Consider the following 24,811-nt stretch of genomic DNA (forward strand, 5'->3'; position numbering starts at 1 on the left):
AGGATCCAATTTCATTCCTCTGCATGTGCCTTTCCAATTATCACAGCATCATTTGTTGAATAGGGTGTCCTTTCCCTACCTTATGTTTTTGTTTGCTTTGTCGAAGGTCAGTTAGCTGTAAGTATTTGACTTTATTTCTGGCTTCTCTATTCTTCTCCATTGATCTATGTGCCTATTTTTATATCAGTACCATGTTGTTTTGGTGACTATGGCCTAATGGTATAGTTTGAAGTCGGGTAGTGTGATGCCTCCAGAGTTGTTCTTTTTGCTTAGTTTTGCTTAGGCTATGCGGGCTCTTTTTTTTTGGTTCCATATGAATGTTACGATTGTCTTTTCTAGTTCTGTGAAGAATGATGAGGGTACTTGATGGGAATTGTGTTGAATTTATAGATTGCTTTTGGCAGTATCTTCATTTTCACAAGATTGATTCTACCTGTCTAAAAGCATGGGATGTGTTTCTATTTGGTTGTGTTGTCTTTGATTTCTTTCAGTGGTACTTTGTAGTTTTCCTTGTAGAGGTCTTTCATCTCCTTGGTTAGGCATATTTCAAAGTACTTTATTTTTTTGCAGCTTTTGTAAAACGATTGAGTTCTTGATTTGATTCTCAGCTTGACCTCTGTTGGTGTATAGCTGTGCTACTGATTTGTGTACATTGATTTTGTATCGATCTGGGAGCTTTTTGGAGGAGTCGTCAGGGCTTTCTAGGTATATAATCATGTCATCGGCAAACAGCAACAGTTTGACTTCCTCCTTACCGATTTGGATGCCCTGTATTTCTTTCTCTTGTCTGATTGCTCTGGCTAGGACTTCCAGTACTATGTTAAATAGAAGTGGTGAAAGTGAGCATCTTTGTCTTGTTCCAATTCTCAGGGGAAATGCTTTCAACTTTTCCCTGTTCAGCATAATGTTGGCTGTAGGTTTGTCATAGATAGCTTTTATTACCTTAAGGTATATCCCTTCTATGCAGATTTTGCTGAGGGTTTTAATCGTAAAGGGATGCTCAAGGGGGTTACATTCTGATAAACCCATTGTAAATTGAAAACATTAGAAGTTGAAAATGCGTTTAATACACCCAACCTACTGAACATCATAGCTTAGCTCAGCCTAGCCTACCTCAAACATGCTCAGAACACTTACATTAGTGTACAGTTGGGCAAAATCATCTAACATAAGACCTATTTTATAAAGTATAATTTATTCCATACTATACTGAAACTGAAAAACAGAATGGCTATATGGATACTCAAACTACAGTTTCTACTGTATGCATAGCTCTTTCACACCATTGTAAAGTTGTCAGAGCTTCATTAAGTCAGGGACTGTCTGTATTTTAAAATCTCCCATTGGTTCTTATAAGTTTAGAAAACATGTTGCATCTGTAGTGTAAACCCTTCTGACATATTTTGCGGCATTTATAGGGGAATTGGAATGGTGATAGAGGCAAGAGCTAGAGTTCAGGGTGCAGTAGGGCTTAAAGAAAGGCTGCAAGATAGCTCCCCTCTCCCATGTGGCTAACCTCCCTCCGTAAGGATTCCTGCAAACCGTTGGGAAGAGGTTGGGGTGAGGTTCGACGGCTCTGTCAATTCCCTGGTCTTTGCCTTCACAACAACTGTCAGTATTTGTAGTCATCATCCCTGTCCAGAGAGAATTTCCAGGGCCTCCCAGTTCCCACACCAGGGGCTGACTTTGGTGAATTGTTTCTGTAGGCATCATTTGTAATTGGGGATTGAGTTGTTCCTTGACAAAGGAAGGTATTTCAGAATGGAGAGCTGTCATATCCTTTTGGCCTTGAATCTCACAGCTATGTTTTCATCAAATCTCTTTTCCCTCCCTTTCCCATCACAATTTTAATGAACTCCTATCTAGAAAGAGTGACTTAAATATATGGATTCTACCACATATCCCACTATATTCAACATTCCACTATTATCAGAGCAAAAATGTCAACCTTTAATGTCGGCTCTCGCTTGATCTGAATATTTAAAAGAGGCTTCTTTTTAAACCTCTTTATGTTTTGCTATTTATGCTGCCTCCTGCCCCCAAAAATTTAGAGAAAAGAATCTCTTGGTTTTGTTTTCCTTCCCTGTGAAACCCAGTCTTAGGCAGGCTGCCACTTTTCCCTGACATTTCCTTTACATAGTGCTGTTATTCTAAACTGATGGTCACAGAGTCCTTCTCAGTAACAGGGAGACAAAGCACTCTGCATAGCTGATAAATTATAAGCAGGCACCGTGTGTTAGCTTGATGGATTGTTATAGTGAATGTGTGTGAGTCATGGGTGTTATTTTTGGTCGAAAGAATCGTGTGAACTTTTCTCCTCTATTTTGAGCACTTTGAAATGTACTCCTTTCTTTTCTTGGTTGTTCTTTAAGGTGTATGTCAAGGAATTAGGCACCATTATCAGAATAGTCATTTTCTAGTTTTCAAAGTTATTGTTTTGGAGTTGAGGAGGTGGAGGGACTGAATTCAAAAGATTGTGTGTTGACAAGGAATCTAGCCTGTTAAATGTAAAAGAAAATTACAGTCACCTGCTTTGAAGCAGCGGCGCCGCCCCCACCCCACCGTACTCCAGGGGTCAAGTTTGAAGCTGGGGTACGTTCACAGTGAACTCACTTGGAGGCATGGCGATTTTAATAAACCATTGTTTTGCAGCTAATGTAGAAACGCCTGGCTCTTCGTAGATTTCTTTTCAGCCAGGCTGCAGAGTAAATCATGTTCAATAATCACATCACTGGGTCTCTAAATAACTGTTTCCTAAAGCAGCCCTGCCCTCTGTCCTGGTCATCATTGGAATTATCGACTGATTTTTATACCGAGTGTCTTCCTAGTTTCCACATCCCTGGGAAAACCATGTGAGCTCAATGCTTTTTAAAGTGAGGCCCAAGGGCCAGGGCCAGGCTGCAACCTAATTGTTTCTGATCCGTGACAAGATACATACAGAAATTGAGAGTAAGTGTTCAGAAACTTTCATAGCAATTTGACAGCATGGTTTTATGTCTGTTGAATCTAATGATACACATTTGGGGTTTTATCTTCTTGTCTTCTTATTTGCCTAGTAATTCCTTTTTATTAGATTTTACAAAAGTATTGATCTGTTGTGGATTGGAAAAAGAGAACTGGTCTTTCCCCACCAATAGATTGAGTTGTACTGGTCTACCAATACAGTAGCTACCAATGTAGCCACTGCAGTTACATTGGTCAGTGAATGTCAGGATCTTCCCACCCACCAGAGACTAAGGAAATATTGATTTAAAAAGGGAAGGTTAGGGAGGTTGGAGATTTTTTTTCCCTCGTCTTTTGTTACATTTTCATTGTTGCCCTTACAGACATTTCTTTGGGCCTCTCTTCTGCTAAATGAAGGTTTAGGTGGATTTTGCTGCATTTCCTCCAGATGGGGATGCTGAGATTCACCTGAATGTGCAGCTGGCAGCCAGCTCCCAGACCGAGCAAGCGCTGGGCTGCTCCTCCCGCCTCTCCCCAGGGATAGTCACTGCTGCCCAGTGGCCTGGCCCTCTATCTGGTAGAGAGGGATTATGTTTGCTGCCAGGGGAAAGGATCAATGAGCTAATGTCTGGGGAATGTTCTGGAGTTCTGTGGAGGAAAGGCAGAGTCCACCCACATGTGACACCTTGAGCTAAGGAAGGAGAGCTGTGGATGGAGAGGGGGAACCAGGAAAAGAAAATCAGGAATTGAGTCATCTCTTGACTTCACTGCAGTCCCCGTGGTCAGCCTGCTCTTGTGGCCTTGAGCTGTGCTTCCAAATGGAAGTTTTGAGATGTGATGGGGAGAGGGAGAGAGGGAAGCCTGTTTGCCTTTTCCTCTGTCTGGGACTTTTTCTCCAAGATATCTACAAGGCGCTCTCTCTCCTTTTTCAAGTCTTGACTTAAATGTGACCTTCTCAGTGAAACCTTCTGTGGCCCTTTCTTCCAGCACATTCTGTTCCCTTTGCCTGCTTTATTTTTCTCTGCAGCATGTTATCCTCTAACACATGGATTCATTGTATATTCTATTGTAATGTAATGCAGTTAATGTAATGTCACCCATTCAAGGTCAGTTTCCAAGGGTAAGGGTTTTGTCTGTATTGTTTGCTGCTGTATCTCCAGGTCTAAAACAGTGCCAAGCAGATGCCAGGTGTCCAATAAATATTTGTCAGATGAATGAATGAATGAACAATCAACAGTGAAGGGGCAGGAGTGCAAAGGAGTCAGCTGTGTCCAAGGAAGCCTTCACTGCATCTACACAGCTCTGTTCACTGAGTGTTAGAGTAGGAGTCACGGGGTGGGCACAGTTGAGGGAGGTATCCCACCTTTAATGAGTGCACACTGGATGCTGGGCACTGTGGTAGGCATTCTGTGTTCATTATTTAAAGATCAAATCACTATGTGTTGCTAGCTCCACCTTACAGATGAGAGACCCAAGAGATTAAGAAACTACTGCGTGGTCATCCAGCCCAGGAAGTGGCATGATCAGAATGCAGCCTCGTCTCTCTGATTCCTCCCATTCAGGGAAATTTCCAAAGGCAGTCATTTGTTCACAGTGTCTCTTGTTTCTTTGCTTTCCTACCTACAAAATAGGTTTTGATTTTCCTCATCCATCACTAAATTTTTGTCTTGGGAGAACAGAAATCTGGGAAAATTAGAACTCAAATATTACAAGATGGGAGCTTTGCAAATAGGGGGCTGAAAAATTGGATGGAGTTACTGAGTAATATTCTCAAATAAGTGAGTGGAGATCAGGGCTTGATTACATCCAGCCAATGGGGATGAATGTCTGTCTTTCTTTTGTTTTGTTTTCTTTTCTTTTTTCTCTTTTCTCTCTTTTCTTGTCTTGTCTTTTCTTTTCTTTTCCTTTTCTTTTCTTTCTTTCTTTCTTTTTCTTTCCTGCCTTCCTTCTCTCCTTCTCCCTTCCTCCCTCCCTTCCTCCCTCCCTCCCTCCCTCCCTCTCTGTCTCTCTTTCTTTCTTTCTTTCTTTCTCTCTCTCTCTCTCTCTCTCCCCTTCCTTCCTTCCTTCCCTCCTTCTCTCTCTCTCTGTCTCTTTCTCTTTCTTTCTTTTTCTTTCTTTCTCTTTCTTTCTTTCTTTGACAGAGTCTCTCTCTGTTGCCCAGGCTGGAGTTCAGTGGCACGATCTCAGCTCACTGCAACCTCCACCATCCGGATTGAAGGGATTCTCCCGCCTCAGCCTCCACTGTAGGTGGGACTACTGGCATGTGCCACTACGCCTGGCTAATTTTTGTATTTTTTAGTAGAGACAGGGTTTCACCATGTTGGCTAGGCTGGTCTTGAAATACTGACCTCAGGTGATCCACCCGCTTTGGCCTCCCGAAGGGCTGAGATTACAGGCGTGAGCCTCAGCAGCCAGCCAGGAATGAATGATTTTCTATGCAAGTCTCCATGCCAGGCACTGGTTTCAGTCGTGGTGCCCGCTCTTATTATTCCTGATCTCTCCTGGTGAGAGCGCAACCTCCACACGCAGCTTATTGCCTCTTATTTTAAAAATAGTTATGGAACATCTACTACGTGCTTGGGAGAGGTCAGTAAAGACAACGAAGTTCCTTGCCCTTCATGGAACTTACGTTTTAGTAAGGAGAGGGAGACAAGGAGGCAACAGTAAGCAATGAACCATGAAGTAAATGATATGGTATATTAACAGATGGCAAGTGCTCCAGAAAAAAAGATAAGGTAGCACAGGGGAAGGTTTCAGTATTAAATCAACCGGTCAAGATGGACCCTGTTGAGATGGTGACCTTTGAGCAAAGACTGAAGGAGGTGAGGAAGTGAACCAAGAGGCTCTCTGGAGGGAGAGCATTCCAAGCAGAGAGAGCAGGGCCCTGTCACTGAGATAGGATCATGCCTGGTCTGTGTGGGGGACCACAGGGAGGTGAGCATGAGTTGGGGAGACCTGGTAGGTAAGACAACAGGATAAATGGGATAAGGCAGGTCAGCCAACATATAGTCGTTATCTTTTCCCTTTAATTCTCTTTCTAGTACCCACCATAGGTGCATATTCCCCAAAGTATTAGCATTGAAGTATTTGGAAATGTCGCCATTCCAGTCTGGCTAGTTCCCTAACCTCTCCAGATTTGGGTTTCTTCAGCTGTAGCAGGAAAGGATTCTTTCATATTAAGATCATCTCTAATATCCCTTGTTTGACTCTCCTTGAATGATTTCCCCTTCCAAGAGGACTGTTCGGATTGCTTACTTGCTTCCTTCCCTCCTTTCTTCCTTCATTTATTCATCATGAGCTTTTAAAACACTCGTCGGTACCTGAGCACTGTCTGGAACAACACACATGGAAGGGGAGGAAGCAGAAAGCAGAATCTCTGCCTTTCAGTAGCTTGCAGTCTCTCCCTGCTAAGTTTCAATGAGAATGTGATAAGTCAGGTGAGAATTAGGGCAAGGCCATTAGCTAAATAAGAATAGTACAGGAGAACAAGAAGCCATGTGCGCGAGGAGGAATATGAGTAAAAGGCTGGAGTAGGTAGTTAGATGGGCAGCCAGGAATCCCAGGTTCAGGAAATGTGGGAAAGGGGTGAGGATATGGCAAAAGGTGTCTGCATGCTCTGGGAAAAGGAACGATGAGGCTGTGAGATGGAGCCACACCGAAAGGGGAGGCTGGCTGATGGACCGGCCGTGGAGATCGGAGGGACCTGGATCCCAACAGGAGGCAAATCTTAAGGAAAGGATGATGTCATGAAGATGGGAATGAAAGGCGACTATCCTGGCTATTTAGTACTTCTCCCGGATGTGAGGTAAAATAAGGAAATAAAGAGGGGGAAAACCAGCCCAGGAAACTGTTGCATTTCTTCTGGATCCTGATTTCAGAAATTGTTGCTCGTCACTGACCTCTTTTCTGGCCGCCCACTGGAATTGTAATCAAAATTCTAGGCATTGAGGTCACACACAAAAACTCATGAGACAAAACACATATATTTGAAGAAAAACAAAAGCTATCTAAACAAGAAAATGAAGCTTTTTCTATATTGTTGGCCTGGCCCAAATTTTACAATTGAACGCTATGTCCATTTTCAAGATTTTTAGTGATAAACTCTCTCTCTCTCTCTTTTTTTTTTTTTTTTTTTTGGAGTCTTGCTCTGTCTGGAGTGCAGTGGCACAATCTCAGCTCACTGCAACCTCTGCCTCCCGAGTTCAAGCAAGTCTCCTGCCTCAGCCTCACAGTTTTTTGGGTTTTTTTTAACTCAAATAAGACTTGACTCTTCCATTGCTTGTCCTAGTGCCCTCTGTGAGCCATTCTGGAAACAAAAGAATATCCCCAAATGGAGGTTCATGGCCAACTTCATTTCCCTGCGTGCCATTGTAGTGGCGTGATTCACACACTGGCTGCATTCATATATGTGTTTACTATAACAGGCTTTGTGGGGTTCAGCTGGGGTTGGACGCCAGCATCCACAAGCCCGATAGAGCCCTGCATTTATCTACTCCTCCATTTCTCATTCTGTTTCATAATGTGTTGATATTTGTAGGCGAATCTTGCACAACTATTGAGAGATTCTCAGGACCGAAATAAACATCTGGGAGAAGAAATTAAAGAACTTCAGCAAAGGCTTGGAGAAGTCCAGGGTGACAACAAGGTACTGTGAGTATTTACAGGGAGAAAGCTCTGCTGCAAAACTGTGCATTTGAGGTTTATATATTGCACATTGGAAAAATGTAATGCAGCATTTGTTGAAAAGTTTGTTATAGATTTTTAAATTTATAATGAAAATTCGCAGTTTAGCGTATCTTGCCTTTTTACATTCCCTTTATGTGTGTGCATGCATGTATATGTGTGTTTCTCAGTGGCTCTAAAATATTTCCACAACCCATTGTGGAAGTTTCATTCTGTTCAGCTTGGTGGTGAATGACACTGTGGTTGAGGGCAAAATAAAACCCAAATGTTATACTTTCCCCCTTATATACACATAATGGATTTGTGGCTCAGATGATTTGGAATTATTCACATTCGGTTTTGAATTTTAAATAGTCATCCTACTAATTATGTTCGCATAACCAATTTATTTTATTGCTAAATTTGGCAATTTGTATGGAACATTGCTCAAAATCCACTGCTTGGCATTAATCAAACTCCCCTGTTGGCAACGTTAATTATAAAATATGAACTCATAAACTCCCAACTAAACGTGTGCACCCTCTCTCCCAGCTGAAGCTACGAACAAAAGTACAATTGAGAAAGGAAAGAAAAACTACCCAAGTTTAATTCTGTCCCCCAAAATCATTTCCCGTTTTGCCAAGATTGATTCATTTCCAACTCCTTGCCCGAGGCGGCTTTTGCAACAGAGATGGCTTTGAAAGTGGACTCAAGAAAACTATAGAGTGTGTGTGTGTGTGTGTGTGTGTGTGCGCGCGCGCAGTGTGTTGGAGGGGAGCAGTTCTTAGGGAACTGTTTTTAGATGTTACCAAATTGCTTGACAAATGATGGTGACTTTCATCATTGCTGGGAGTTGTTGGTTATTAGAAGGAGCCATTTTGAAAAATGCCCACTCTTTAAAAAATGCATAGAATTGCCTGGATCATCCAGAGAGCTCTTCCATAACAAGACATCAGAGAGGGTGCTGCATACTGCTGGCTTGAGAGTCCTGACTTGAGGGCATATATACATCTAGTAAGCCTTCTTTACACAGCTTCTTCTCCACTTAACTGGCCTTACATTTTTTTAACCTCTTGGATTTAACATAAATTTGAAAACTTAGGCTTTACTATTCCTGGTCATGAAATAAAGGGTGGGAAAGAATGTGCAGGAAAGGCTCTAATTAACACTGGACAAGCTAATCCGGCCCCTTGTGTGGTTTTATGCATCATTAAAAGGATTTAAGCTCTGTAACCTAGGTGTTTGGTCAATAATTAAAGGACAGACCTTCTTACTCACTTCCTCAAGTGATAGCAGCAGGGCAAGATTTGCTGGAGAATAAAACAAAATGTATGCAATAGTTTTCTTTAAGCCCATGAGAATACTAGAGGAGTTTATAAACCCGTGAAATACTGAAACATATTTAAGATGTGACTTCTGGAGCCGTGACTCTGCTTGACTGACTGATAACATATTTTTTCTATTTCATTTTTTTTTCCTGAGCTGCTCCTCCCCTCAGCTTTCCTAAATGTGCTCTTGTCTCATCTTTTGATCACTTTCAATTCTTTTGCCTTTTAGGTATGAGAATTTTAGGAATTGACGTTTGCAACTGACAGTTCACGGAAACAGAGAGCAGCCAGGCGTGGTGGCGCACTTGTAGCCACAGATAGTCAGGAGGCTGAGGCCGGAGGATTGTTTGAGCCCAGGAGGTTGAGGCTGCAGAGAACCATGATCATGCCAATGACCTCTAGCATGGATGACACAATGAGACCCTATCTCTTTCAGAAAGAAAGAAAAGAAAGGGAGGGCATGTGTGTGAGTGTGTTAGTGTGTGTGAGAGAGCATGTTTGTGTGTTTAACACTGAGCACAGGTTGTCACAGTCTGAACTTTGTGATCTGCATGCTCTCTGGGTCTTTATTCCTGTACCTGGGCACATTTATCAAACTTTGTCTTCTCACCTTAGGTTTAGAATTTAGTGACTCCTATTCATGGCCTGTGAAGAAGTTTGCCTGCCAAAAGGGGCATGAGAAGATGTTCTATTGTTCAGCAAACCTCCCCATTTCAGTATCTGGCCTCTCTCCCTCAAAAAAAAAAAAAAAAAAAGTCTAACTGCAGTGAGCCCTAGAGATTCCATTTATTCTCATTTGCCTCTAAAGTTACAGGGCTGGTTTATTTTCAGGCTCGTGTGAGTCACGATCATCCTTCCCCCATCCCCCACCTAGAGGCCAGATTACTCCTTCCATAATGACACCAGACTTTCTTGAGAACCTCGGAAGCCCCTGTTCCCAGGTTCCTGTGGCTGTGTGGTACAGAATGAGTTAAACCTTCAGTTTTGTTTTTTTTTTAATTAATTAAGGCACTTTCTACTCCAACTCTTCCATCACTTTCTGCATTCAGTTCTACCTCCTGGTGCGCTAGGCCTCCATGATCATGGTGTGCTAGGCCCCCATGGTCTGACCCCTACTGATTTCTACGGCCACATCCTTGCTCCTGGTCACTTCATACTTGAGCCCTAGAGCACTAATTTCAGCCCCTTTGTTGTGCTGCACTGCCTGTGGCCACAGGACCTTTGCACCTGCTGTTTGCTCAATCTGGAATACTCTTCCCCTTTACTTCCCCTGCAAGCTTCTGTTCCTCTCCCAGGTCGTAGATCAAATGCAGCCTTCTCCAGCTCTTAGGCGTCAGTCCCGTGCAGCCTGCAATGTCTTGCTCTGCCCCTCTGCTCACACTTGCGTGGCACCGCCAGCCCCAAAGGGAAGCTCTTTGAAGGCCGAATTTCCATCTGTATCCTATAAATTAGCATTCTTAGTTCCTGATAGGGAGGTATTTTATAATCTCTATTGAAGGAGTGGAATGGAATAAACGAATGAATGAATAAAGGGAACGAAAAGAAGAGCAAAAGGATTCAAGGAAGAGGAAGAGAAAAAAAGCATGCAAGAAATAAACAGACCAACTGCCATCTGGTTGTCATCAGTACTTTGTGGAGTAAGAAGTAGTTTAGAAATTTGGAGAAAGGAACCTTCCTTGAAAGTGACAGTTCTTAAAGATTAACAAGGTTAGAGGAGCCCTCCGGGAAAAGGAGGGCTCACGAAGCCACACATTACCCTGGAAAAGCTTTGCAGAAAAGCAAACTGTCCCAACAGAGGGGGAACTAACCCCAGATATGTGTCTTTGAGGAGCTTCTGTGGAGAGAGCAGAGGGTCAGTTGCTGAGCCTTGGGGGACAAAGGATAAGTGTCCTGCTCATTGGCTGGTTCAAGTCTGTTACATCAAGAATACTTAATAATTGTTGTTTTTGGACTCCTAACTCTGAGGCCAAACAGCAGGGCTGATGGCGTCATTTTATGAGTGACTGTTAAAGTGGAAGATTTTTATCTCTGAGTTGCCATTTTAACTGATGACCCTTATCCGTATTTTGAGAAGCCGAGATTCTAGATGTTAAGTACATTTGAAAAACAAGGTGATAGGAAATTACTTGCCTTGGATATTTTAGGGTAGACTAATTTTTCCATTTGTTCAGCTAGAGCCTTGTAACCCTGTGGGCCATAAAGCATTTCCAAACAGCCTCCCGAAACATTTGTTGCCACCCTGGCTCCCAAGCAGCTTAGCTCTCCCATGGGGCAGGGGGCAGCGTTCTTGTGCCAACATGGGCATCCTGTGATGGGGGACCTGTGTGATTGATTACCTCCTGCGATCTCTGTCCAGTGCCCAAGAATTTCTCAGGCTCCCAAACTAACACAAACTTCCAAGCCAAACCAGATGAGAGATGTGAAAAGGGAAACCTACTGGATACCCTCCCCTTCCTTAAAAATTACAGTTCTTAAAGATTAACAAGGTTAGAGGAGACCTCTGGGAAAAGGAGGGCTCATGAAGCCACGCATTACCCTGGAAGAGCTTTGCACGTTGCCCAGAGCTCTCAGTGTATCAGTCTATAAGGAACGAGGAAAGACTCAGGCAGTGCTGGGGCCACAGAGACAGCTGCAGCTCCCCTTGGCCTGCCCCAGAGGTTGGCCCGTTCCTCTTCTGGGCATTAAGAAAAGAATAGATTTAGGGAAAGGGGATCAGGAGGAAGAAAGTGGTCTCAGAGAATTTAAGGATTAATAGGTCAAACAGCAGAACTAGCAGAGGACATTGGAATCACAAAGACGGCAGTCCTTCCTTATCTGGGGGATACTTCCCAAGACCCCCAGTGGATGCTGAAACCTGGGTTAGTGCAGAACTTGGTTGCCATCAATCAGAGCCCATTTGTCTTCATGTCTTCTACCTACAAATGTAATGCCATTTCCATCTTCACCGATCATTTATGCACGGTGGCCGTAGCTTTTGTAGTTTTGAGGTGCAGCAGCGAAACTAGCACAGATTTCTTTTTCCTTCTTTACAATTTCATGGATAGAAGATTGGTTCTTATTGTAGATCTTAGCAACCTCAACATATGAATTTTTTTTTTCCTTAAGTTGAGAACTTTCACCTTTTCACTTAAAAGCAGCAGTATGTGGCTTCTCTTTGGCATGGCCAAGTTGCCAGCATCACTGCTCTTGTGTTTGGGGTCATTATATTTTTATTGTATGTATGTATGTATTTATTTATCTATGATGGAGTCTCGCTCTGTTGCCAGGCTGGAGTGCAGTGGTGCAATCTGTGTTTGGTGTCATTCTTTTTTATTTTATTTATTTATTTTTTGAGATGCGTCTCACTCTGTCGCCAGGCTGGAGTGCAGTGGTACAATCTCAGCTCACTGCAACCTCTACCTCCTGGGTTCAAGTGATTCTCCTGCCTCAGCCTCCTGAGTAGCTGGGACTACAGGCATGTGCCACCATGCCTAGCTAATTTTTGTATTTTTAGTAGAAACGGGGTTTCATCATGTTAGCCAGGATGGTCTCAATCTCTTAACCTCATGATCCACCCACCTCAGCCTCCCAAAGTGCTGGGATTACAGGCATGAGCCACCATGCCTGGCCAGGGAATTATTAAGTAAAATAAGGGTTCCTTAAACACAGGCACTGCAATACCATGACAGTTGATCTGATACCTGAGATGGCTACTCAGTGACTAAGGGGTGGGTAGTGTAGACAGCGGGGACCCTGGACAAAGGAAGAATTTGCATTTCTCCAGCGGGGCCAGGTGGGATGGACCAGGACACGAGATTGCATCATGCTACTCAGAATGGCATACAATATAAATCGTATGAATTTTTTATTTCTGGGATTTTCCATTGAATATTTCCAGACCACGGTTGACCGCAGGTAGCTGATACCAAGAATTAGGGGGACTACCACTCCCTGAAGTGTGCTCCTGAACCAGTTCTCTGAAAGAAGAAGCCTGACTTGTAACATTTTGCCTTTGCCAATGTCTGTGTGATAGATACTGGTGCCATGACAAATGTCAGGTTACCAGAGTGAAGTCACTGAACTTGGAATATTTGGACTCCAGGAAAAGATAGCTCCAGCCTGCCTCTGTGAAGTGGAGCAGTGTAGTGCAGCCCAAGAGGTCCACCTTTTAAAATTGTCAGACCCAGGTTTATGTTCTCGTTCTGCCAATTATTGTCTGTGGCCTTCGGCAAGTCAGTTTTCTCTCCAGGCCTCAGTTTCCTCATCTGTAAAGTGGCAATAATAATACTTCTCATAGAATTGTTTAATCATTTATTCACATCATTTATTCCCCACGTAATTGTGGACTTCCTACATGCTAATTAACATTCTAGCAGCTGAGGACACATCAAAGAATAAGAAAGACAAGGTACTAGCTCCCATGGCGCTGATATTCTAGTTGGGGAGTAGATAATAAGAAAATAAAATACATAAGTAATTTCATCAGACAGTGCTTAGTCTGAGAAGAAAAGAGAATGGACAATGAGATTTAATGATTTAGGGATGGACTTGCATGCAATATCGTTTGAAGAGGGTGTTGCATGGTTCATAACACCTAGCAAGCACTTACCAGAGGGTAAGTGTTGCTGTTATCTTTAGCACAACACGCACCCATATTGACTTAGAATCCACTTGTGCAAGAATTCCACCAGAAATCTTAAGATCTTCCTCTCTATTTATAAGCTATTTCCAGTGAACTAGATATGTCCCCCCGCCCCAGTAGAGACAATGATCCTGGTGAGACACCTGGCATGTGGCAGATGGATCCCCAAAAGTCAGCCTTCCTAATCACCAGCCTCGACTTCGCCGGCATCAAGCATTATTGCTTTGGTGCCGAGCTCCTGGGAACTTTCTTGCATTTTGTGTGCCCCTTGTGGAATAAGCATCTAATAGGATACGTCAGAAGCAGCAACTCATGTTCCCATTGGGACAGATGGCAGTTGGTCTTCTTGTCTGTTTGCTTTGAAGATTATGGCACTTTCGTGCAGAAGGCCAATAATACAGTGCGATGTGTTCAAAAGCAAGGAAGTTTTCGGTAGGTGAATGCTCCTACCAATGTCATACATTTATACTTCCTGGGCCCCTGCTGGCAAATTTAAATTTAGCTGTTGTGATATTGCATAAACAGGGTTTTGCCCTTAATAATGAGTTTTATGTTACACCAGCTGAAGGTCTTTAGGTACCTCTGTTTTATCTGGCGTTGGTGCCATAAAATGATAGAGACCTTCTGTGAACATACCTCTATTGACATGGGACTTTTGGATGAATTTGGTGAGCAAACCAATTAAGATACAGCTACAAGCCAATAAAGACAGAGCAATGAGTGTGCAGGTGACTAATTAAAGTACACTTCACTGAAAAGGAGTGCTCAGCTGTGGATGTTTGTAATGGTCCAGGATGAGGGATCAGAGAGCTCTTCGGAAGCTGTTTCAGTTTATGCTTCAAAGGGAGCAGAGAGATGTCCTAACCTGCAAGAAACTGAAGTGAAGATGGCACTCTAATGAAAAGCTCGGACCTTGGGGCACTATAGAAATTAATTATGAAGAATTACAATGAGTGAGAAGGGGCCTTCACCGCACCCCACCTCCCCACCCAATCATGTCTTGTTCTACGTGGGATCTTGATTATGAACTATAGGCAATGCTCAGTGAGTCCAGCAAGCAGCCAGTCTAGTTCAGCAGTCTCTCATGTTTTATTTGTAAGTGAATTGGATACACTTGGTCTTCAGATACCTTATTTGAGCCTGCCATGGCTTACATGAGCTCATAGTCTGGGTAGACCATGTGACCAAAACAGCATGATTTTCAGATATTCATCCCATAGACTGTGAACATAATTACACTTCCTAGTGGAGAACTGAAAGATATCTCTGCCCAAGACTTGTTTTATCATACACCATGTCCAAATTACACACTAAAATAAAAGTAAATCAGAGCTTCTTTAAAACTGCTTGATGCAACACTAAAGATTTTGGCTCTGGGAGCAACATGTGCTGAACTATCTGACAGTAATTCAGGGGCTTCTTAGCTGTGTGATCTTTGGACAATTCCTTGACTTCTTTGTGCCTTAGTTGTTCTCATCTGTACAATGGGGATAGCAGTAGTACTTGCCTCATGGAGGTTGGTTCAGTGCAATTCGTTTCAACACGTATTTGTTGAGGATGGACTGTCTGGTCTAGGGCTAACAGCAAACAATATCAGTGAGTCCCTGCTCCCACGGGGGCTTCGTTCTAATGGGGGCAGATGGACAGTAAGCAAATAAATCATATTTCACAGATTCCGAGATGCACAGTTTTTCCCATTTGGACATCTCTGATACAGTCGGTGTATTGTGTAGTTATGATTGGCATAACTACCTCTTTTTAGAGGTGCACAGTGGTGGCTCTTAAAGTTGATGGAGTCTTATATTTGATGAACTGTGGTATAATATGTCAGGAGGTGATGAGTGCTAAGTAAAAAACTAAAGCAGGATAAGGGGCTAGAGAATACAGCTCAGGTGGGGCAGGGATGCCATTTATATCAGGTGGTCGGGGAAGGCTCTCTGCTCATGTGGGTGACACAGAACACTGAAGGAAGTATGGTGGGAGGGGTCAGATGTAGGGACGAGGGGTGTGAAATCCAAAGACCCTGTGAGGGGAGCGAGCTTAGGGAGTCAGGGGCTTGGTACGGAAGGCATGCAGTTTGCCTTTTGTGAGGATTAAATAAAAAAAGTTCTATAAAGCATTTGACATAGAGCACGTTCTCCAGGGGAGCTGCTGTGTAGGAATTGTTGCCACAGTTGTGAAGAGAGGCAGCACAGCATAGACTTCAGAGCCCTGAACTGCCAGGGCTCAATTCCTGACTGCCATTTATGAGATGTGTGACATAGGCGAGTTCCTCCACCTCTCTCTGTCTCAGCTTCTCGTGCAAATAAGGATAGCAACAATACTTGCCAGGGTGCTTGGTGGACTTAAATGGGTGAATGGGGATCAGCACCTAGGACAGTGCATGGCATGGCACATTAGTGCTAAGTGTTACCTGGCCAAAAACTTCAGGCCCAGGCACTGTGGCCCACTGATTTTAATTTTTATTTATTTATTTATTTATTTGAGATGGAGTCTCGCTCTGTCACCTAGGCTGGAGTACAGTGCGTGATCTCGGCTCACTGCAGCCTCCACCTGCAGGTTCAAGCAATTCAACTGCCTCAGCCTCCTGAGTAGCTGGGACTACAGGTGTGCACCACCCATGCCCAGTTGGTTTTTGTATTTTTAGTTGAGACAGAGTTTCACCATGTTGGCCAGGCTGTCCTCAAACTCCTGACCTCAAGTGATACACCTGCCTCAGCCCCACAAAGTGCTGGGATTACAGGTGTCAGCCACCACACGTGGCCTGGCCCACTGATTTGTACATGGTTCCCAGTGGGTCACAGTGCCCTTGCCCTAAAGCTTTTGGCCAGTTAACACTGGCCTCAGAGCCCTGTGCCAGCTTCTCAGGGGGTTCTCTCCACTGTAAAGAGGAGATGACAGTGTCTGCCTCTGAGAGTTGTGGGGAGCACAGATTGGGGACTTCCTATTTAATAGATCTAAGAAGCATTTGAGGACGGGCTATGGTTAGCCAGACACGGTTGTGGAGGCCAAGGTGTTTCAGTGCATTTGACAAGCAAGGTTCATGCCATGATGAAGCTCACAGTGGGGTGGACACAAGCAGATGAATGTGATTGTTTCTGGTAAGTATGATGAAGACAGGGAGGCAGGGCAGTATGGGTTGAAAGTGGCTTAGGGGTGAATGCCTCTGGCGATAATGTGCAGAGAAGACTTCTCAGACAGTAGACATCTGATCTGACCTGCATGAGACAAAAGAAGTGGGTTCTGGACAGACCTGTGAGTAGGCTCTTCCAAAGGCAGAGGAAGTGCAAAGGCCCGGGACAGGCATGAGAGTGGCATGTTTAGGACAAGGGAGGGAAGCCGGCATGGCTGGAGCACAGACATAGGGGGATGGTTAGAAATGGGGTCAGGAGGCAGGTGGGAGCAGGTAATGTTGTGCCTCTTCAGCTCTAGTAGAGGCTCTGTGCGGATCTCAGTGCTGTGAAGAGCCACTTGGGGGTATCTATCAGTGGTGTAAGGAAAGCTGCTAGCACATTGCTTGCTTGGACTACATTGGGAGCTTGTTAACTGGGCGACATCCATATACACACTAATGAGTGCGTGCGTGATGATCTCCAGGGTAGGAGACAGAGGATGAAAACTACTGTTTTGATTTGTTTTAAGTGACAAATTATTTTGTTTGAAACTAAAACTGGAATGTCATATAAATCTAGGAATTTGGACTCTGGTGTACACAATAGGTGGCCCACTTGGAGCCTTTTTAATCTCTCACGTCCAGTTTTATTGAAGGTATTTCCAAAAGGTAAGGGGGCATTTGGAGGGGATGTGGAGGAAACTAACAGGAAAAGTAAAGAAATAATAGGCAGGGTCTTGTTTTTGAGTTGCCCAGCGCAGTGCCACTCCAAATGAATGTTTAATAAATGCCTTTTGGTGCTGACCTCTCCCCAGGTGAGCTATCTACAGCAGTACATGAGGACTGGGGGCAAGGAAGGGCTAACCTCCACTTCCTGTTAATGATTCTTTCATTTGACCCTCTCAATAGCTCTGGCAAATTGACAGCCACTGTATAAGAACTGTACCTATACCAACTGTAACTGGGGATTGCACTTTGAAAGCTCATAAAGTTACATGGACAGTGATCATTGCATTGTGTCTTCCCATTGTGGTAATGTGATCTCCACAGATGGAGTTGTGCAGTGCACAGCCTGGGCAGCCATACATGGCTGTCCTGCCTACAAGATAGATTTTATCCTTTTTTTTTTTTTTTTTTTTAAAAAAAAAAAAAAAAACAAGTCACATGTAGTCCCCCAGCGTTAGAGAGCTTGCCAAGGGCACATAGCTAGGATTAGTAGAAGCTGGATCTGAATGTAGATAATACCCAGAGAATAGCTGCTCCTGCATCTGGCTGCCTCTCACTGTTGGGTAAAACAGATTCAGGTAAATGAAAATAGGATGAGGTAGAGAATGTTGAGGACTGTGGGAGACGAAGGCTGAGAAGAGATCAAGGAAGGAGCAAGTCATTCCGACTTGGAAGGTCTGGGCAGGCTTCATGGAGGACGGATTGAGCAGGCTCTTGGCAGAGTTGGGGGCAGAGCACCCAGAAGCCATTTTACCACATTGTTTTGCGGCCATGTCCCTCAGCCACTTCCCAGCTGCAGCTGCGCCTCATCCGCAAGCTGACGACTCACACCCATAATTCATTCATAAACATTTATTTCTATCTAAATCAGCAACTGAATGCGTCTATTGGTGGCGGCGCGGGTGCTGTGCAAGGCACTGATCCACTTTGTGGCTTGGCACAGGGAGGCTGGCTGTGCAGTTTTGATGGCGCTGTTTGAGGAAATTAAGTGCCCTGAGCGGTTGCTTCATAGCCATTTTCCAAGGTGGAAAATCAACATCATTTGCCTGCACTACACAGATAAGGTTGGCTCGGGAGCTCTGCTTTCTCCAGCTTAGAGGAAAGGTCGGACTTCCCTAGTGGGCTTCTGTGTGGGGAAACATACATGGAGGAGGATGATGATGATAATTACAATAATCATAAGAGCCCCTAACATGTATTATTTATTAAACACAGTATATACTCCAGGGCCTGTGCTAAGTATTGAAGAGAAGTCCCGTCTTTTCTTACTTAGGGTTAGGTTCTGAAGTCAGCACGTAAGAGGCAGAAACTTGTATGTAGCCAAAATTCCCCCGATTGTCCTTTGAAATTGTCCAAAACTTTCATGGTGTATGTATGCTTCGGAATAGTGGTATTATGTAAAAATAGAACAGTGTGACTTTGCATAAATATATTATCAGTCACCCTCTCCCCCTCACTCTCCAGCAGGGATATTGAGCATAGGAATTGGGAGAATCACCCAATGTTTTGGTTTATTTCTCTCTTCCCTCTTCTATTTAATCCCCAAACTCGTATATATGAGTATTTGAACTCCCCTGAGTTCAGTGTTCATTTAACTCAACCCTGCTCTCTCACTTCATGCCTACAGCACTTCTCTGAGGCTACACTTTTACTGCTGTGTTTTTACAGAGGAGGATACTGACACTCCAAGAAGTTCAGACAAGGTCCTGAGGTTGCACAGCTCACAGACTGTGGGACCAGGATGCAGGCCCTAGGTGGGCCAACTCCAGCGCACACCAGCTGTCAGCTGGGAAGCCAGGAGCCTTCTCCCTGGGGCTCTGCTGTCTCCCCTGCGGTGACTTCTTAGACCCCCTCAGCTGACTGCACTTGAGCTTCAGACCCAACTAATGATCCAGCTATTACCAACTTGGGCCTCACTTTTAAAAATAAGTGTTTCAACCAGTCCAGCCCTGAGATTTAACAGCCGATATTGTATGCACATTAAACACCAAATGATTGTTAACATATTTATTGAAGCTTAACAGGCATCCAATATATAAACGATGACTCTCTTATATGGCTGTCAGACCTCAATAAACATGTTTAATAATTAATTGGCATTAAGCAAACATAATTGTGCAATTCTAAATTAAGTGCTCAGTGAAGCATATTGTGAATAGAAAACCACAGTGTTTTATTACTTAAAGTTCAGGCTGTCAGTATGGCTTTTCATAGACCAAGAAAAATACCCTGCTTTCAAAGACACGACCTGAGCCTCCTGTTGGCCTTGTACTGAAAGCCAGGAGTTGTCTTGTTTCTAGACCCTCAGATCTGATAGACTTTTTTTTTATTTGTCCTGCTGTTTGCCTTCCTGTGTATCCACTTTTGGGATTCTGATGTCCCAAGCCAAGAGTTGTGTGATGTAATAGAGTTTTTGTATATCAGCTTTCAGTGGAATTACCAGTTTTGCTACATATTTGTTCTGTGGAGTCACTGCCAACTACTGGATTAGTGAATACCGAACCATTGCTCCTAGGAGAAATGCAAGGTTAGGTTCCTGTAAGCCTCTGGTCACAACATTTTTGTCAACTGATCAGTCATAACCTTGTTTTATGTGTGTCTGTGTTTAACATCACCTTATTTGACATATACAGTTAATTCATGAACATTGAACTGAGTTCAACAGCACTGTCACTCATGCCTGGAGGAAGCTTCTGTAACACACATATTGTCTCCATCAGGCGCTTCACAGCTTTCTTGCACTGATAACACTTAAGTGCAAGCACGTCCAGCCCTTCAGCACTATGCGTGGGGGCCACTTGAAACAGCAAAGTCACCAATGAAAAGCACAAAAATGTGACAAATGTGGTGGCACTCACTAGATCATGAAAAGGACGTTTGTCTACAGTCCAAGGGCTGAAACAAGAAGGCAGAATGTGGCCTTGTTTGACCTCCATGGGAATGTGTGTGTCGGGCGACTGTAATTTTTTGCCACTCTCTGCGTGTCTGACAGTGACCATGAAAGCACTGCAAATATTGATTTTGGGGTTAAAAATAAATTTCAGCAAGTAGGCAGATTCACAAATACAGAATCCATGGATAATGAGGATCGCTTGTAACCAGATTCCAGGAAGTGCAGCCATCTGCACATCTAAGCGTCCTGCATCTTCTGCCTGCCTTTGCACGGTCTGTTCCACCTGCCTGGGACACTGTCCACCCGGTCCCAATGGTGCTTTTGCTCTTGGTAGGGACACAGCAAATATTTGTTGAGTTCAACTGAGTAGTTTTCAAATAGGGACCCAAAGTAAGTGTCATTTGAAAATGTACTTTACTTTTCTTTAGTCATCATTTCTTTCAGAGTTCCTTGCTATTATTTATTATTTCAATTTAGTTAATATTCTTCCTTGGCTTAAATTAACTTCCTATCTCTCACCTGCCCATAAATCCTTCAGAGACTCTGAAAATTAAGCCATTTTCTCGACTGGCAATGAATCCCTTAAGATTCATGCAGGAACAAGGAAAAGCATGCCCCCCGCGGGCACTCCTGCCTGGGTCGGATCGGTGTGACAGTGAAAAACTGTCCTCAGGCTTCCGTTCATATATGAAACCCATCCACATCTGCCCTATGGGGAGGCGTGGAATCAGATTAAAACCTCCATAAAAGAAACATTGGAAAGCGTTGCCATAACTTTTGAAAGTCACTCTTCAGTGGCGATCCTTGGAGTTGTGATGGGCAGGTAGGGGATGCTCTGAGACCATTGGGGTCTTCTTGGGCCTCTCACACAGTTTCCATTGCAACCCCACCTAGAAGGTTTGGAGCTGCAGGTGGATCTTGGCTCGGGAGTCCAGGAAAGCTATGGGTTCTGCAGGGATCTTTTGGAAAATTATGTTTTGGAAGACTGCAATTTTATTCCTGAGGATTTTAAAACATAAATAAAGGCATATTATGAAATTCATGCAGTGAATGAATATTTTAAAAGTTAGAAAGTAAAAAGCAGCTAGCAGCAGTCTCACCATCACCAAAATATATACTTTTTTTTTTTTTTTGAGACGGAGTCTCGCTCTGTCGCCCGGGCTGGAGTGCAGTGGCCGGATCTCAGCTCACTGCAAGCTCTGCCTCCCGGGTTTACGCCATTCTCCTGCCTCAGCCTCCCGAGTAGCTGGGACTACAGGCGCCTGCCACCTCGCCTGGCTAGTTTTTTGTATTTTTTAGTAGAGACGGGATTTCACCGCGTTAGCCAGGATGGTCTCAATCTCCTGACCTCATGATCCACCCGTCTCGGCCTCTGAAAGTGCTGGGATTACAGGCTTGAGCCACCGCGCCCGGCCAAATATATACATTTTTAATATTTGGGTGCATTTGGTCATTCTCTGTGTGTGTGTGTGTGTGTGTGTGTGTGAGAGAGAGAGAGAGAGAGAGAGAGAGAGAGAGAGTTCTTAGTATAATTTTAGTCATACTGCATAGAAGCATTAGTATTCTTTTTTTCCCCCACTTAACGTGGCATCATAGACATGTTCTCTGGTGTTACCTAGTTCACATAAGCCTCATTTCAGACAGCTGCAAATTAGCCACTTGGTTGGTTGCACTGTAGTTTGCTAAACATTCCACTATTGTTAGACATTGTTTCTAGTTTTTTTGTGTTTTTTTTTAAACTCTTTAAATAACAGTGCAATCTACTTTTTCATTTTTTCCTAAAGTTAGCAGCCTGGAATTATTCTTGGCCCAGATTTTCAAAAGTAGAGTTACTGGATCATTGGGTAGGGACACTTTTAAGGCTCTTGATAATGTCACCTCATTGTGATGAGTGTGAGAGTGTGCCCATCTCAGCAGAATCTTCCAGCATTGGGTTATCATTTTTGAATCTCTGCTAAATTTTAATGGGAACCAGAGTTTGTTTCCTGCCAGTAGCAGTGCTCCACCAGACATCCAGCTTAGCGTGTCCAGGCCTTAAACAGTGTATACATGTGTACACTACAATCTATATTTTTCATTTTTAAACACACTGATGATACTGGCAAGTAATTTCTTTGTTTTGTGCTTTCTCCAGTATTTCTTGAAAGTATCTTACCTTCCAAAAGTTTCTTAGTGTCCTTTGGTTTTTATTTGGATCTGTTTACTCTCTGTCCCTTTTTCTTTTCTACCAATGGAAAATGCAGCTGTTGAGGATGACGATTGCCAAACAGCGGCTCGGAGACGAAGAAATCGGCGTGCGACACTTTGCAGCCCATGAACGTGAAGACTTGGTGCAGCAGCTGGAGAGAGCGAAGGAACAGGTTCTCACTAACGTTATTCAGAGTCAGGGATGTGTTTACACGGCTGGACACAACACACACAAGAGTGGGCCCTGTCCCCCATTTCTCAGAGGGTGGGGTGGCTGGGATGCACGTTGAATGCTTTTACTTCCTTGGCACTGCACTCGGGTCCCAAGCTGACTCTTGGGTTTCTGGCCTCCAGCAGGCAGATCTGCTCCCTGCCATTGAGTACCATTGTTCTGAACACAACAAGAAACTTTCCTCCTACCCAGGACAGACAGGGAGAGAACAACACATGACAAACTTGGCCTTACTTTGCAAGTTTCTGCTAAAATGCTGAGCGATGCCTCTTAGGCAAAATCTCAACAAGTGCAAAATCTCAACCCTAGTTAGGTAACATCTAAGAGAACCTAAAGTTCATTTTCTTCCTCTTACTAACTGAAGAGCAGAACAAGATTTCTGGGTCTAGAGTGGATTTGAAAAAGTATGGATTTGTAAGACACTGGCAGCTGCAGGGCATCCTGAAGTAGTCGAGGGTTCAGTTCTGGTTGTCCAAGCTGCTGCACCTCTCCTATCTTAGATATAATAAGTGTCTGGCAGGAAGTCATCCCTCACTTTTAGCTGTTATTGTATTTCAGTGTGTGGCGCTTATGGTTTTAGGGCAAGCGGGTAGTGTTAATAAACTCTCTAAAAATCAGTCAACCAAGTGGGAGGCTCCATCTCTGGCCATAAATCCGGTGCCTGAGGAACATCTTGGGTAAGGGTGCTCCCTGTGGTTTTAGATTGAGTCTCTGGAGCATGACCTGCAGGCTTCTGTGGACGAGCTTCAGGACGTTAAAGAAGAACGGTCTTCCTACCAGGACAAAGTGGAGAGGCTCAACCAGGAGCTGAACCATATCCTGAGCGGGCATGAGAACCGCATCATTGACGTGGACGCCCTGTGTATGGAGAACAGGCAAGTGGCCAGGCCCAGGCCTGTGTGTGGGAGGAAGGCTGGCTCTGTACAGGCCTGCAGGCTGGGAGTTATTTGCAGCCCTATTTACTTTGGAAAAAATTGCCTTACAAGTGAAAAGAAACTTACTCCCCCAAAATGATGACATCAATGCCATGTATTAGTTGTAAAAGTGAAAAAGGAAAACAGCCCACACCTGCACAGCTGCACACGTCTCCCTTCTCTTTCCCTACACCTTCCTTGGTAGGTTGAGAAGGGCGAGGAACCCATAAGAGTTGCTTGTTATTGCCATCAAGGAGAAAGAAAAGAATAAGAAAATAAATTGAGAAATTCCCTTAGCTATTTCTTTTCCCTGAGGCAAATTTCAGTATGTGTGTGTCTAACTTAATGTTATGTCTGGTGTCGCCTCTTCCTGCCTCTCTTCCCAGTGGAATCGTCTTAATGAGAATTATGTGAAAACTGTGTTGATATCCCTTAGGGGATCTCTGTGAGGGCTGTTTTAAAGTGGGGTGTGTGTGATTTGGGCATGTTTGACCTTGATTGCATTCATTTAAGAAAAGGTCACAAACATGCACGTGTTTCTCCTTTCTGGTGAGCAGGCAAGGTGTTATGTGTAAAAGATAGCTCTTCTGGCAAGTGATTTTTGTTTTTTCCTCTTATACTTCAGTGTGTGTTTTTTATTTAGCCCTTAAACACTTCCTAGTTTTATATATTCTTTTCCAGGTACCTTCAAGAGAGATTAAAGCAACTCCATGAAGAGGTCAACCTCTTGAAATCAAACATTGCCAAATACAAGGTAGCAAAATCATGATGACAATGATGGTGATTCACTATTGTGCATCTAAATGTCATTCTATTTTAATTCCCTTTTATGTGCCAAAGATATTTTAGTACTTGCCTGCCATCCCAGATAGAGTCTAATAAGAGCTTTAACTGGGTAACCAGTAAAAACTAAGACTCCAAAACAAAAAACCAAAGCAGCTCTTCACAAGAGCTCTTTCTGCGGCTGTTATCTGAGCAAGGCATGCCCACCCAGGATGTGTTTTAGTGCCTGGTGTAGCCTCTCCACTAGACTCTGGACTTGTGTATTACACAGCCTTGGTCTATTTGCAATTAGGTTTCTTACCCGTTTTCTCTATAACATGTTCACTCATCAGATGCCATTTCTCTCATAATCACCCATAAGAAAATGGTTTCCGAGTGATGAAGAAACAAAGATTGGGAAGGCACAGTCT

The 24,811-nt window shown here is 43.7% G+C and overlaps 1 protein-coding gene across 3 annotated transcripts in view; it reads left to right on the top strand.

Annotated features, from left to right (window-relative positions):
* The window catches only part of CCDC149 (coiled-coil domain containing 149), a 105,623-nt gene that overhangs the window by 50,851 nt on the left and 29,961 nt on the right, over positions 1 to 24,811 (top strand). For all 3 annotated transcript variants that reach the window (XM_009206616.2, XM_003898546.2, XM_009206617.4), the window contains exons 4-7: positions 7,481 to 7,588; positions 22,529 to 22,645; positions 23,407 to 23,579; positions 24,300 to 24,372. In XM_009206616.2, the coding sequence (XP_009204880.1) occupies positions 7,481 to 7,588; positions 22,529 to 22,645; positions 23,407 to 23,579; positions 24,300 to 24,372 (471 nt within the window). The remainder of the gene's footprint in view (positions 1 to 7,480; positions 7,589 to 22,528; positions 22,646 to 23,406; positions 23,580 to 24,299; positions 24,373 to 24,811) is intronic.

This window comes from Papio anubis, chromosome 3, assembly GCF_008728515.1.
Source record: "Papio anubis isolate 15944 chromosome 3, Panubis1.0, whole genome shotgun sequence".
Classification (NCBI taxonomy): Eukaryota; Metazoa; Chordata; class Mammalia; order Primates; family Cercopithecidae; genus Papio; species Papio anubis.